Below are 17133 nucleotides of genomic sequence, written 5' to 3' on the forward strand. Positions count from 1 at the left end.
ATTCTTGGTGACCTACAACCAATGTTATATATCAGATATCGGATTCTTAGTGACCTACAACCAATCTTATACAAGTATTAACAAGGGTAAATTATGTATCTGTCATTATTGTCAGATATCAGATTATTAGTCATCTACAATCGATTCTGTACAAGTATGTATCAAAGGTATATTATTATCAGATATCAGATTCTTAGTCATCTACAATCGATTCTGTACAGGTATGTATCAAAGGTATATTATTATCAGATATCAGCTTCTTAGTCACCTATAATCAATTCTGTACAAGTATGTATCAAAGGTATACTATTATCAGAAATCAGATTCTTAGTCACCTACAATCGATTCTGTACAAGTATGTATCAAAGGTATATTATTGTCGAGCCTTCGACTTTAGTCGAAAAAGCGAGACTAAGCGATCCTACATTCCGTCGTCGTCGGTATCGTCGTCGTCGGCGGCGTCCACAAATATTCATTCTGTGGTTACAGTTTTTTGAAATTTTAATTACTTTCTTAAACCATACTGGATTTCTACCAAACTTGTTTATGCTCATAAGAAAGTATCCAGAAGTAAATTTTGTGAAAATAAAATTCCATTTTTTCCGTATTTTACTTATAAATGCACTTAGTTTTTCTGCGGGAAAACATTACATCACTCTGTGGTTGTATTTTTTAAAATTTTAATAACTTTCTTAAACTATCCTTGGTTTGTACCAAACTTGGACAGAAGCTTGTTTATTATCACAAGTACCGACCCGTGATATCGCGGGTCCGTGACTGAATTAAAGTATATAACTATGCCTAAGCCTTATTTTAGTAATTAGTATTGTCATCTGATAAAGTCATGTCGATTATAAGATACAAAGTTTTCTCTGCTTTCAAATCTTTCTGTTTGAACCCGTCGACCTGGAACTTATCAATTATTGGTAATATTAATTATTTGGAAAACAAAAGGTCCTGGCTATCCAGGAATGGAGTATTTTTTAATCAACAGCATTGTCCTATATTAGTTACCTTAGAAAGTCTTGCTGATTGCTGAATAAAACTACAAAAGGGAACAATTTGACAATGATTGAATTAAGTAGTGTCAGCCCTTTGATTATGACCCGTGTATATAGCAAAATCCTAAGTACACCGTTTGGTGGTGCGCCTGTCAAATGCGGAACGTACAGATAAGGTAATAGCTAACAGGTGAATATACTATTGGTATCGGGTATCGGATTCGACCCGGAACTTGTTAATTATTGGCAATATTAATTATGTGGAAAACAAAAGGGTCTGGACCGGTGTAATTTTTAATCTACACCATTGTCCTATATTAGTTATATATAGAGTTGAGTTCTTTGATTTGTCGTTTTTACCCGATGACGGCTGACAAATTGGACCTCGTAATTTTAGTATTATAGATAAGATAGTATCCAGAAGTAAATTATGTAAAATGACAAATCCATATTTTACTTTAAATGGACTTCTTTTTCTGCCAGGAAACAACACATTCACGCTGTGGTTAAATTTTTTTAAAATTTTGATAACTTTCTTATACTATTTTTTATTTATACCAAACTAAGACAGAAATTTGTTTATGATCAAAAGCTAGTATCTAGAAGGAAATTTTGTTAATATTGTGTACCTGTGTATCTGTATTTTACCTATAAATGGACTTAGTTTTTCTTCCAGTTAACATTACATCCAGTCTGCAGTTAAAGTTTTTAAAACATTTATTAGATTCATAAACTATCCAGGATTTTTTACCAAACTTGGACAGAAGCTTCCTACAATCCAAACATGGTATCAAGCTGAATATTTTTATTGATTTTTTCCCTCATTTTTGTTGATCCTGCAATTTACAGCAAAAGTAGGCGAGACACTGGGTTCCACGGAACCCTTACAAATTTTTATCAGATATCCGCTTCTTAGTCACCTACAATCGGTTCCGTACAAGTACACTGTGTATCATCGCCACCGGAAATTGGGTACTAACGAAGCAAAGAGAAATAGAAAAAAAAAAAACAAGTTAAGAATTCATTCAATTTAAAGCATTTCCACTCATTCGATGAGGGTGTCGCTTAAGAAATGATTTTCTGATATATACTTCTTTAAATTAATAGGTCGATAAGTACACAATTAAGACAAGATTTTGTGTTATAATCCAAAACTTACCACTTAGTACCGGAACATTTCGATGTCGATCGTCCTCTATCGCCCCATTGTCAAGATATTGAACTGTTTTTCATTATTTTTCCAGATGTTTTTAGATTATTAAAGTGTGGCATCATATTTACTGAAATTTAATGTCAAAAAGATGTTTTTTAAAGAATATGGACAAAAATATTGTTTGTTTATTGTACGGCAAATTGCAGGACGTTGTACGGCGAATTGCAAAATAACAACTTTTGTCTGTACGGCGTCTTGCAATATATTGTAATTTTAAGATGAATTTAATCACTGTATAGATAATATCAAGTGACAATATTTTGTCGATATCAAAGCTTTACAGGCTTACAAATATACAAAATAAACTTAATATCAAATATTATAAACTATATGCAGTTAATTCCGTTCAGAAGTCGTCGTTGCGTACCGCTATTCGACTTTGTCCAAAAAGTTTTTTTTCAACCATATTATCCTAAATACATTCATATATCGTTATACTACTAACGACTGTTGTCTTATTTGTAATTAGGGTGAAATATTGTAAGTTTAATAAAAACAAAAAAACCCGACCATTCATCTTTTGTTGATGCTGGTTTTTTTTTAATATAAACAGTGGAGATGTGGTATGATAGCAAATACGATAACTATCCATCAGGGTCAAATAAAATGTATGCAAGCAATCATATGCTATCGTACGGCTTTCAACAACGAAAAATAGTACCCTATAGTCGGTTAAAAAAAAGCCCCGACAAGAAAACTAACGGCCTAACTCAACAATATTTTTTATGAAAAACAACAAATATGATATAGATGAACCAAGGTTAAACACCGAACTACAGGATTGAGACTTCGGACAGACACATAAAGTATGTGCTGGGTTAAATGCATTGCTTATTTTTTTTAATTTCTGAAATGATTCATTTGTAAACGTGATTATTTGTTTACAAACACATTCACCTTCTCTGTTTTAAAACTTATAAAAGTATGGTCGTATGGATCTCGGCCTGATCTGTTTGGATGAATTTAAATGTGAATTAATTGTGTTTCAAAATAAACAGTTATCCCTAATTGTGTGTAGGTGTGTGTGTGTAAATAATATAATCTTTAGATAGATGCTAAAATTAAAATCATTTTAATTAATAAAAAGAAAAAAGTGCAACTTAAGCACGCCTGGATGTTAAAAGGTGTACCCAAGTTATTCTTTCATGATAGGAATTTACCGATTACAGTATTTTAACAAAACTGTTTACGAAGGCAAATAAATAAATGAACGCTATCAAACCAACAGTTATATTTTCGTGGATTTTCCATAAGAATTTATGAGTATGCACCGTTAGGATTGAAAAATATTTCAACCTGTTCGTAGTAGATGTTATTTGATTTTACGGGTCGCACAGACATGGGTTACACTTAGCAGTACGTCAGGGGAATAAAAACAGGTCAGTGAAACAGTGACATGCCTTTTCAAAAGTTACAACATTTACCTGCTTTTTTAATTGTATACATCTGGTATGTAAAAGATGTAATAGAACTGTGTTAAAGCCTTGTATTGTGTATACATCTTAAATACTGTCAAGCGAATAGTATTTTTATCAAATGCATTATTAGATTATATTTGAACTAAATACTTTATTTTCTTTGAAAGGACGGCATGTAAATATTTTAAAATTAGCAAGTTGCCATACAGTAAATTTGTCAACACAAGCAAGTTGCCGTACCCGGGAAAGTTATTTCTTATGGTCTATATTCTTTAAAAAACATCTTTTGTCAACAAATTTCAGTAAATATGATGCCACACTATAATAATCTAAAAACGTGTCTGGAAAAATAATGAAAAACAGTTCAATATCTTGACAATGGGGCGACAGAGGACGATTTACCTCTAAATTTTCCGGTACTAAGGGGCAAGTTTTGGAGTATAACACAAAATCTTGCCTTAATTTTGTACTTATCGGCCCGATAACTTGATTAAAGAATTATATATCAGAAAATCATTTTATAAGCGGCACCCTCATCAAATGAATGGAAATGCTTTAAATTGAATGAATTCTTAACTTGTTTACTTTTTTTTCTATTTCTCTCTGCTTCGTTAGTACCCAATTTCCGGTGGCGATGATTCACAGTGAAGTATGTATCAAAGGTATATTATATATCAGATATCAGCTTCTTAGTCACCTACAATCGATTCTGTACAAGTATGTATCAAAGGTATATTATAAATCAGATATCAGCTTCTTAGTCACCTACAATAAATTCTGTACAAGTATGTATCAAAGGTATATTATTATCAGAAATCAGATTCTTAGTGACCTACAATCAATTCTGTACAAGTATGTATCAAAGGTACATTATTATCAGATATCAGCTTCTTAGTGACCTACAAGCAATTCTGTACAAGTATAATCAAGGATAAGTTATATACTGGTATCAGATATCAGCATATTGATGACATCATGTACAAGTATGTATGAAGGATATATGTTATGGATCAGGCATCAGATTCTTAGTGATATGCAACTAATAATGTGCAAGTATGTATCAAGGATATGATATATTGCTGTATTTTTTTGTTTGTTTACTATATGAATGAATAAAGATGTGGATTAAATGAAGATGTTGGTATTATTGAATTCCAGTTATTTTAATTTGTTTTAGAATCTTGTGTATGAGTGTCTCATTTAGATATAACTTTTCAGCTTTTAAGAGAACAGATTGCTCGTCAAAGAGTTGGAACTTCAGACGAAGGCATTAACATCAGACATTTTCCTGCACATGAAAGGGAAGATCTTGTCAAACAACTGGAAGCATCGAGAGAAGAGGTAAAAATAATTGTAAAGTAATAAAATTCTTTGGTGAATTATAGGTGTCAATCCTAAATCACATTTTCTTATATAGGTTGAATTGCATGCTGAGAAGGAAAGATATCTATTGATGTTTTTGGTTGTTGGATCCAATGTCAAGGTCACATCTCAATTATTAATTCTAGATACTACTCTTTTAGTCTTATGCGACGATTAACCAGATTTTCAGTGCATATTACATGATTTGATCCATCAATGCAAGTTTCAGGCTTGCTAATTTTTATTAGACAATATAAAAAAAAATTATAAAAAAATTGCATATTTGAAAATGGGAATAAAAAAATAATAATATAGTGTTGCTATTTTAAAATCTGTCAGTATATGTCAACAGCATGTCAAAGAGGATATTTGTCTTCATTGAAAATGATATATTATTTTCTGTTAACTAGAAGAAATTAACACAAAATATTGTTTCACGATATTGTTAAGTCACTTGTACAAATTGGGTAGGTCAACTCGGTGAAAATTTACTAATCGATTACTCGTTGGATTAACCAAGCGATACTATAGTACTTTATTGGTATGACATTTAAAAAATGACCCTTTTTATGTATTGAAGGTTATCTTAAGTTCGTAAAACCCTAAACATTTTTACCTAGGACTAGATAACAGTTCAAGGAATTTTATACCACAATTAATAGCTTATTTATTAGGCCTAAATTAATATATTGTTTTTTTTTCCCCAATCCCAACACTGCAAAGCCAGATGTGTGAAGGTAGGGAGGGAAATAATTTTTATTTTTTCCATTAAGGTTTAACAATATTGGTCGATCCTGCAAGCCTGAAAATCGGAAATGAATAAAATAATATTGGACATTGTTTTGACAATAAAATATTATGAGTCGCTGTTTTTTGGAGGGTCGGTCGGGATCGGGGAAACAAACAATATTTTATTTTAGGCCTTACATGTATATATCATGTAATCTGTTAATAATCTAATCAAGTAATTAATTAATATCTATGGACAAATTATAACTTGAACAACAGTATTTGTAAATCCGTAAAAAAAAAACCCACATTTAATGATGAACAAAGGGGTGATTATTAGAACTTACTGATGCCATTAATCATTCTCTGAGGGTTGATACAGCTAGGGTACAACGAATTTGTTCTTATTTAAAAATATTATCCTGTCAACTTTTTCTGGGACGTAGCGTTTCTCAAATTTGTAAGGTAACTAAGAGTCCTGACGATGAAAATATGAGGGAGTGACTAAAATTAGCTAAAAGTGTCAGCCTTGGGTAAATGGTCTTGTTCATATATTGTACATGTATCTCTATTTGGAGGAATCTTAAATGACAGTAAGACGCAAACATTCGAACCTACTTTGATTTTTGTGGAGCCTTCGACTTTTGTCGAAAAAGTGTGACATAGGGATCCTACATTCCGTTGTTGGCCTCAGCGTCATCGTCGGCGGCCACAAACATTCACTTTGTGGTTAAAGTTTTTAAAATTTTAATAACTTTCTTAAAATATCATGTATTTCTACCAAACTTGGACAGAAGCTTGTTTATGATCATAAGATAGTATCCAGAAGTAATTTTAGTAAAATAAAAAAATCCTGTTTATCCGTATTTTACTTATAAATGGACTTAGTTTTGCTGCCAGTTAATATAACATTTACTCTGTAGTTAAATTTTTGAAATTTTTTAATAACTTTCTTAAAATATCCGGGATTTGTACCAAACTTTGACAGAAGCTTGTTTATGATCAAAAGCTATTATGCAGAAGAAAGTTTTGTAAAAATATATTTCCAGTTTTCTGTATGTTAATTATATATGGACTTAGTTTTCTTCAAGTTAACATTACATACAGTCTGCAGTTAAAGTTCTTAAAACATTAATTTCATTCATAAAATAGTCAAGAAACTGGGTTCTGTGGAACCCTTACAGCTTTTTTTAATTTTGAATAATAAACAATTTCCCAGGAGGAACTTTCAAGAAAAATGAATTTGTGTTTAAACGATAGAAAGCAACATCATTGTAACAAGAAACAGATTAGTCAATTATATAATTTTTAGTCCCCTACCGACAAAGTCGAAGGGGACTTTAGGTTTGCACTCTGTCTGTATGTCCGTTAGTCCATCAGTCAGTCTGGCAAATCAGTTTTCCATACTTTTTTCTTGATGCTTGAAGATATTGATTTGATATTTGGTCTTTTGTTTTATGTTCTCATTGTTAAACTTTCCCTAGAATAAGATTTTTGATGAAATACTTATTAAAAGGGAAATAACTCATTTATTTTTAACTTTCCCTAGAAATGTATTTTCAGGATATCAGCTTGCAAATAAGTATTTCAATTGCTCTGAAATTTTACCACAATGTTTAATACTACAGGTAGAAGGTTTAGGTTGATTTTGGGGGTTATGGTCCTAAAAGTTTAGAAATTAGGGGCCAAAAAGGGGCCTAAATAAGCATTTTTGTAGTTTTCAGTCAATATCTTATTTTTAAGTATATAAATCTCTCTGAAATTATACAACAAGTTTCCATACTACAAAGGGATGGTTAAGGGGGGGTTCTGGCACAAATCATTTAGCAATAAGGGGCAAACATTTAACAAATGGGGAAAACAAGGGTTTTTCTGGTTAAAGCACAATCTAGACAATTTAAAAGCAGTGTAAGGGAGGTAAGTTTATTCTATTTAAAGAATACTGTTAAATATAGTGTGTTTACCTCCCTTACATTGCTCGTAAAATATGTATTAAGAAATGATGATTGTCTTGAGATGATTAGCTATAAATTAATATTTAAACATGTTAGAAGTTACTATCAATTAATATTAATTATAACCATGACTGTCATTTTATATTTTGATATTTTATGATGTATTTATGAGTAGTTATTGTTGCAAACTCTTTTTGAGGGGATTAATATTCAACAGCATAGTGTATTGCTCAAAAGCAAAAAATATTTTTAGGTTCATTAGACCACATTCATTCTTTGTCAGAAACCTATACTGTGTCAACTATTTAATCACAATCCAAATTGAGAGCTGTATCAATCTTGAATGTTGTGTCCATACTTGCCCCAAATATTCAGGGTTTGACCTCTGCGGTCATATAAAGCTGCACCCTGTGGAGTACCTGGTTTAACTTTCCCTAGAATTAGATTTTTGATATACTTATCAATTACTAGATTTCTGTTCAAAGGGAAATAAATCATTTTTTTCTAAAGATTTGTTAAAGATATTGTATTAAGATAAATGGATTTTTTCCCTTTTCTGGGAGTAAATTGTTGGAAGAATTAATTGGTAGGTTTGTTTGTTATTTTATGTAGTTAACACCATAACAAGTTTTAGATTAAGTTAGCATTTCGTTCTATTACAATGATTTTTAACCGGTGTCATATGGTATTTTGAACCCCATGGTAAATTGACCCCGGGGTCAAAATACCGCTATGGTAAATTGACCCCCCCATGGTAAATTGCACCCCCATGTATGGAAAATTGACCCCCATGGTAAATTGAACCCCCCTTTTTTTTCATTCTAGATGATTAATAAAACATTTTACATTACATAAAAGCTAATCAAAGATTAAAAATTATTCGTAAAAGAAGGGGAGGTCAATTTTCCATGATAGGTTAAAAGAAATATTTTCTTGGTATAAGTGCTTTGAAGTCTTCACCAACCAAATTTCCTTCAAAAAAACTTCTCAAAGCATTATAACTAGACCATGTAGCTTGAACACTTTAATTATATGAAATTTGAAACATTTATAAAGAATGCAATGGTAGACTTCAGCTTTAATTTTCAATGGTAAAAAGGGGGAGGGGATCAAATTACCATGGCTCAGTTAAATCTAAAAAGTAAAATTTTTTAAACATCTTTTCAGGCTAGTAAAATACATGCAAACTACTCAAAAGAGTATAATAACTTTATAAAGGAGTTTAAGTGACTAAATTTTTGAAATTCAAGGTCAATAGTAGGGGGTTTAATATACCATGGTTGGGGGGGTCAAAATACCACGGCAAAGTAAAATTTTCAAAATATCTTTTCCATCATGTTCAATACATACAAACTACTTATTGGAGTATTATTACTATGTTAAGGAGTTAGTATAGCTAGAATTTTTGTTATGAGAGGTCTATAGTGGGAGTTCAATGTACCACAGAAGGGGGGGGGGTGTCAAAATACCATGGCTAAGTAAAATTTTCAAAACATCTTTTCAAGCTAGTAAAAAAAATACAAGCTACTTATTGGAATATAATTACAATGTTAAAGAGTTATAACAGCTAGATTTTTTGAAATCCAAGGTCTATAGTAGGGGGTTCAATATACCATGGTAGGGGGGTCAAAATACCATGCAAAGTAAAAAGTTATCAAAGGTACCAGGATTATAATTTAGTACGCCAGACGCGCGTTTCGTCTACATAAGACTCGTCAGTGACGCTCATATCAAAATATTTATAAAGCCAAACAAGTACAAAGATGAAGAGCATTGAGGATCCAAAATTCCAAAAATTTGTGTCCAATACGGCTAAGGTAATCTATGCCTGGGATAAGAAATCCTTAGTTTTTCGAAAAAATTAAAGTTTTGTAAACAGGATATTTATAAAAATGACCACATTATTGATATTCATGTCAACACCGAAATGTTGACTACTGGGCTGGTGATACACTCGGGGACGAAACATCCACCAGAAGTGGCATCGACCCAGTGGTGTAAATAGTTATCAAAGGTACCAGTATTATGATTTAGTACGCCAGATGCTCGTTTAATCTGCATAAGACTCATCAGTGACGCTCATATCAAAACATTTATTAAGCCAAACAAGTACAAAGTTGAAGAGCATTGAGGATCCAAAATTCCAAAAAGTTGTGCCAAATATGGCTTTTCAAAATATCATTTCAAATAAGTAAAATACATACAAACTACTTATTGGAGTATAGTTACTATGTTAAGGAGTTAGAATAGCTAGAATTTTTGACATGAGAGGTTTATAATAAGGGGTCAATATACCGCAGGGGGTCAAAATACCATGGCTAAATAAAATTATCAAAACATCTTTTCAAGCAAGTAAAATACATACAAACTACTTATTTGAATATAATAACTATGTTAAAGAGTTATAAAAGCTAGATATTTTGAAATTCAAGGTCTATAATAGGGGTTTAATATACCATGGTACTGGGGCTCAAAATACTATGTCAAAGTAAAATTTTCAAAATATCTTTTCCATCATGTTAACTACATACAAACTACTTATTAGAGTATTATTACTATGTTAAGGAGTTAGAATAACTAGAATTTTTGACATGATAGGTTTATAATAGGGGGTTCAATATACTGCAAAGGGGGGGGGGGGGTCAAAATACCATGGCTAAGTAAAATTTTCAAAACATCTTTTCAATTCAAGTAAAATACATAAATACATACAAACTACTTATTGGAATATAATAACTATGTTAAAGAGTTACAACAGCTAGATTTTTTGAAATCCAAGGTCTATAGTAGGGGGTTCAATATACAATGGTACTGGGGGTCAAAATACCATGTCAAAGTAAAATTTTCAAAATATCTTTTCCATCATGTTAAATACATACAAACTACTTATTGGAGTATTATTACTATGTTAAGGAGTTAGAATAGTTAGAAATTTTGATATTCAAGGTCTATAGTAGGGGGTTCAATATACCGCAGGGGGGTCAAAAATACCATGGCTAAGTAAAATTTTCAAAACATCTTTTCCATCATGTTAAATACATACAAACTACTTATTGGAGTATTATTACTATTTATTTTACTTGCTTGAAAAGATGTTTTGAAACTTTTACTCAGCCATGGTATTTTGACCCCCTGCGGTGTTTACTTGCTTGAAAAGATATTTTGAAAATTTTACTTTGCCATGGTATTTTGACCTCCTACCATGGTATATTGAACCCTCTACTATAGACAGACCTTGAATTTCACAAAATCTAGCTGTTATTACTCTTTTAACATTGTAATTATATTCTAATAGTTTGTATTTATTTTACTTGCTTGAAAAGATGTTTTGAACATTTTTCTTAGCCATGGTATTGAATATTGAATACCTATTATAAACGTCTCTTGTCAAAAATTCTAGCTATACCAACTCCTTAACAAAATCATAATACTCCAATAAGTAGTTGTATGTATTTAACATGATGGAAAAGACATTTTGAATATTTTACTTAGCCATGGTATTTTGACACCCCTACCATGGTATATTGAACCCCCTACTATAGACCTTGGATTTCAAAAAATCTAGCTGTTATAACTCTTTAACATAATTGTTATATTCCAATAAGTAGTTTGTATGTATTTTACTTGATTGAAAAGATGTTTTGAAATTTTTACTTAGCCATGGTATTTTGACCCCCCTGTGGTATATTGAACCCCCCACAATAGACCTCTCATTTCTAAAATTCTAACTATTCTAACTCCTTAGCATAGTAATAATTCTCCAATAAGTAGTTTGTATGTATTAAACATGCTGGAAAAGATGTTTTGAAAATTTTACTTAGCCATGGTATTTTGACCCCTCCTGCGGTATATTGAACCTCCCACTATAGACCTCTCATTTAAAAAATTCTAACTATTCTAACTTCTTAACATAGTAAAAATACTCCAATAAGTAGTTTGTATTAAACATACTGGAAAAGATGTTTTGAAATTTTTATATAACACATAGTAGTCTCAGCTCAGCCATGTTATTTAAACCCCCTACTATATCCTTGAATTTCAAAAAATCAAGCTATTTGAACTCGTAAAAATATTCCAATAAGTAGTTTGTATGTATTTTACTTGCTTGAAAAGATGTTTTGAAAATTTTACTTAGCCATGGTATTTTGACCCCCCCCCCCTTTGCAGTATATTGAACCCCCTATTATAAATCTCTCATTTCAAAAATTCTAACTATTCTAACTTCTTTACATAGTTAAAATACTCCAATAAGTAGTTTGTATGTATTAAACATGCTGGAAAAGATATTTTGAAAATTTTACTTAGCCATGGTATTTTGACCCCCCTGCGGCATATTTAACCCCCTACTATATCTTTGAATTTCAAAAATTCAAGCTATTCTAACTCCTTAACATAGTAATAATACTCCAATAAGTAGTTTGTATGTATTTAACATGCTGGAAAAGATGTTTTGAAAATTTTACTCAGCCATGGTATTTTGACCCCCAGCGGTATATTGAACCCCCTACTATATCCTTGGATTTAAAAAATTCGACCTATTTTAACTCCTTAAAATAGTAATGATACTTCAATAAGTAGTTTGTATGTATTAAACATGCTGGAAAAGATGTTTTGAAAATTTTACTTAGCGATGGTATTTTGATCCCCCTGGGTATATTGAACCCCCCACTATAGACCTCTCATTTCAAAAATTCTAACTATTCTAACTTCTTAACATAGTCAAAATACTCCAATAAGTAGTTAGTATGTATTAAACATGCTGGAAAAGACATTTTGATAATTTTACTTAGCCATGGTATTTTGAACCCCCTGCGACATATTGAACCCCCTACTATATCTTTGAATTTCAAAAATTCAAGCTATTCTAACTCCTTAACATAGTAATAATACTCCAATAAGTAGTTTGTATGTATTATTATTTCATATCGGTTAAGAATAAGCTTATCTTAAATTATTTGATAAAAAGAGGCCACAAGAAATTCTTTATTCTTCAGTAATAAGTTCCATCAGTCATTAACAGAACAAAACGGACCGGAAAACTGGTTATTAACAGACTTTCACATGATAATGACCGGTGGTGCGTGGTTTGTCTGTTTGAGTGACGTCCGTAATAAAGCGCAACGCGATTCAGACGTGTTTGCAGTTTACAGTTAGGAAAAGAGAAGACACGTCTGCTAGTGCAGATAACTCTAATGACCGTTTTGCTACTGATGAAATTAAAGTAAACTTTATTTTGTATTTCAAATATTGAAGTGACTTGTTATATAGATATCTAAAACTGTGACTGGTCTTCACTCTATCCTAAAGAAATCGTACATTATCTCGAGGTTACTTTCAACAATTTTAATTTTTTTTTATGAATTCTTTTTAAAACAGTTTCTCAATGAAATAAACAATAGTTATTGAAAAACTGGTCATTATCGTGATATATTGAAAGCCCGTAGGACGTTGGTATTGACTGCGACAGCAATAATGACCTCGCCTTTGGCTCAGTCATTATCGCTGTCTCAGTCTATACCACTGTCCTGTGGGCAGTCCATATATCACGATAATGACCAGTTTTTCAATAACCATTATGTAAAACATGCTGGAAAAGATGTTTTGAAAATTTTACTTAGCAATGGTATTTTGACCCCCCTGCGGTATATTGAACCCCTCCTTAAAACCTGAAATTAAAAAAAATGATAATCTAATTTACAATTTGTTGGCTATCTGCAATACTATTGATCAAAAACAGGAGGGTTCAATATACCTCAGGGGGGGGGGGGTCAAAATACCATATGTGAAAAATGACCCTGGACCCTAGGTTCACTTTTTAGGGGGTTCAAAATACCATATGACACCGATAGGGGACTATGTATTGTCATGCTATACTCATAATATGCTTTTTTTAATCGATACTTGGTACTACCGAGCGATACTGGAGTACTCGTTGACATCCCTAGTACAAATGTATTTGATGGCCTTCTTTTTCAATTCATGAGTTGTTAATGATACCATTCCCTGAAAACCCTTACAGGATATGAAATGCTTGTCAAATATCACTAGCAACATGAAATATTATTAAATCTAATTTTTAGATTAATCAGTTAGAAAGAGATCTTCAACAAGTGATAGATGAAAAAGAAGAATTAGTAATTGAAAGGGTGGCATATAAAAGTAAATATGACAGACTGAACCAGGAACTCAATTACATTCTAAAAGGAGATGAGAACAGAATTGTTGATATAGATGCACTTGGTATGGAAAACAAGTAAGTTAGTTTAAACTGTACAAAGAGATATAAAATAACTGTGATTGATATTCAAATCAATTAGTTCTTTATCATATTTTACATGACCAAAACAATAAAAGGAGGAGGTATATCATAAGAGTCAACATCTGTCCCTTGAAATTTAAAAAAAATAATGAATTTCTTCGATACTTCCAATTTCAGAAAAGTTAACCTAATCACATAAATGATGATGTAACTGGTTTGGCTTATATATGAACTCTCTGCTTGTATCCCTTTTCACGGAATCTGAGATTTTTCAAGATGAATCTTTATTTAAGAATTGAATGCTTCTTTTTGTAACTTCATTGGGATTTAAAAGCGTTGACCGAAGTACATTCTAAAAATGTGCGCACGGTCAACGCTTTTACAACCCTATGAAGTTACAAAAAGAAGCATTCAATACTTATAATTACATTTTTTAGCTATGATCATGAAAACACGAATTTTATAAAAAAAAAAAATATTTAATTCACCTGTGCACTTTATTGTGGGACCATGTGTTATCATGAATGATAAGTTTTATTGAGTACTGCAATTGCTTAAGGAATAACATGTGATGTGCAGTTAGCCAATCAGAATAAAGTATTATAATGAAACATACATCTAATGTAATTATATAAACTTGAAACGTAACTACAAATATTTACTCTGTGGTTAAAAGTTTTTGAAATTTTAATAACTTTCTTAAAAGAGGTACACAATAGTACACACGACACAACATAGAAAACTAAAGAATAAACAACACGAACCCCACCAAAAACTAGGGGTGATCTCATGTGCTCCGGAAGGGTAAGCAGATCCTGCTCCACATGTGGCACCCAACGTGTTGCTTAAATTATCCTGGATTTGTATTAAACTTGTACAAAAACTTGTTTATGATCATTAGATGGTATCTAGAAGGAAATTTTGTAAAAAAATCCTGTTTATACATTTTTTACTAATAAATGGACTTAGTTTTTCTGCCAGTAATCATTACAGTCTGCGGTTAAAGTTTTTAAAACATTTATAAGATTCATAAACAATCCTGGATTTTTACAAACTTGGTCAGAAGCTTCTTACAATCAAAACATAGTATCTAGAGGAAATGTTTTATTACTTTTTCCTCCATTTATGTTGAGCCTGTGACGCAAGACATAATGATTCTACATTTTGTCTTTGTCTGCAACAGCAAAAGTAGGCGATACATCGTGTTCCGCCGAACCCTTACAAATGTTTTAGTCAAAAATCAAAACATATCTGCTAACCTGCTGGAAGTAACAAAACAAAATATCTATGAATATTATATATCTCCCCAAAAAAGGCCTGGTTTGTGTATTTACAAAGGGCAACCTTTACAATTTTTAACACTGCCATGTCCTTTTATGTCTTACTACATTATAAGATTTGCTCATAGTTGAAGGTCTTACAGTAACCTATAGTTGCTTTCATTTAAGCATTTTGTCTCTTGTTTATAGTTGTCTTATTGACAATCTTTACCACATTTTTTCATGTTTATCTAATCATATTTGTAGGTATTTACAAGAGAGCTTAAAGCAGATGGCAGAAGAAAAATCAATGGCTATGGCAACAGTTTCTAAATATAAGGTTTTGTAATTGATAATATATAAAAATAAATTGAAAAGGCAAAAGGAACTAAAAATTAAGTCTGTTCAACAGATATCCCAGACCACAAACACCTGACATACAGTTGACGGTTATTTTCTAGATAGAATCTCTTACTAAGGATCCGAAATATTCAAAAAATCTTGCAATTTTGACTTTCAACATGAATGACTATGAGAGATGACATCTCATTGCATTAATCACTTATTAAGTCTCCCAAACAAAGTTTGGAGACTTATTGTTTTGCTCAGTTCTTATAAGGTCTTTCCACTTTTCTGTGGAAAAAACCTATTGTTTTTCTTCCGATTATTTTTTTTTTTTTCTTCTGCCTAATTTTGTTCTTGCGATAAATATTTGTTTTGCAATATGTCGCTTAGATATTTGGTATATGATAACGAACAGTTTATGCACTTTTGAAATTTACCCTGCGTAATGGAATACTTTTCTTTGTAGGAGTTATCTCCCCAAACACTAGTTTCCTTGCGTCCACTACTCCTTCACAACCGTAAAAGATTACTACAAATTTATTTTATAAAATTGCTCATTATATCCTCGCATGATTTGTCCTAAATTGACCGAAACAATATGAACGCTCCATATGAGAGTTATTTCCCCTTATGCATTTGATATAAGTGATTTGCATTTCTATCTTGTAAACCATAAGTGATAGAGACCTAGGATCTTTTTATTTGAGGTCCTTGGTCCAAAAAAATGAAAATTAGGTCAAGGTAAAAGGTCAAGGTCATATTCTAATTTTGAATTTGGCTTATTTTCACTCATTCATGTCATTCCCAAAAACCGTATAAGATATCAAAAAATTATTTTTACTAAATTGTTAGTTGCGACATGTCGTAACACGTAAATTTTGATTGCAAGGATACGTTGAACGTAAAAGGGAGTTTTCTCCCCTCTGGTATTTAAAAATATGCGTATGGTGATATAACTCATTGACCAAATATAATTAAGACCTATGGTCTTTTGATTTTAGGTCCTTTGTTTATGACCTTGAAATTGATCTCAAGGTCATAGATTAATTTGACGTTCTAGATTTTGACCTTTGCTTTTACCTCATATATATACATGATAAAGCCATGAGACTTTTGGCAAAAGGTATCAAACCATTTAACCTTGAAAATAACAACCGGAAGTGACCTTGTGTAAACCGGAAGTAGCTATTTTTTGTACTTCATTGATATAAAAGTATATAGAACCAGATATTTTTGGAATCAGTGACGAGTAAATATTCAAATATTATCGGAAGTAACATTTTTCAAACCGGAAGTAACAGATTATCTCTCTTATTTTTTTGTGTGTATAGAAACCATATATTTTAGGAATCAGCGTACAATAAGCTATCATTTGACGATTGAAATGACATTTTAAACTTAATTTTACAACTTTCCTATTAGAATACATTGTTTTTGGTGGAAAGACCTTCAATTATTTTTATTATTATTATTTTTATGTCACCCGATCGACAATGTCGGGTGACATTGCTTTTCCTCTGTTTCTTTTTAAACAACAGCAAAATTGTCGTCTGCGTCGTTCGAATACTTTTAGTTTTTGCACTCTAACTTTA

At 31.5% G+C, this 17133-nt stretch overlaps 1 protein-coding gene across 3 annotated transcripts in view; it reads left to right on the top strand.

Annotated features, from left to right (window-relative positions):
* The window catches only part of LOC143079716 (coiled-coil domain-containing protein 149-like), a 172144-nt gene that overhangs the window by 102434 nt on the left and 52577 nt on the right, over nucleotides 1-17133 (top strand). For all 3 annotated transcript variants that reach the window (XM_076255250.1, XM_076255248.1, XM_076255249.1), the window contains exons 5-7: nucleotides 4851-4973; nucleotides 13759-13931; nucleotides 15464-15536. In XM_076255250.1, coding sequence (XP_076111365.1) covers nucleotides 4851-4973; nucleotides 13759-13931; nucleotides 15464-15536 — 369 coding nt within the window. The remainder of the gene's footprint in view (nucleotides 1-4850; nucleotides 4974-13758; nucleotides 13932-15463; nucleotides 15537-17133) is intronic.

This window comes from Mytilus galloprovincialis, chromosome 6 (genome assembly GCF_965363235.1).
Source record: "Mytilus galloprovincialis chromosome 6, xbMytGall1.hap1.1, whole genome shotgun sequence".
NCBI classification, from domain to species: domain Eukaryota; kingdom Metazoa; phylum Mollusca; class Bivalvia; order Mytilida; family Mytilidae; genus Mytilus; species Mytilus galloprovincialis.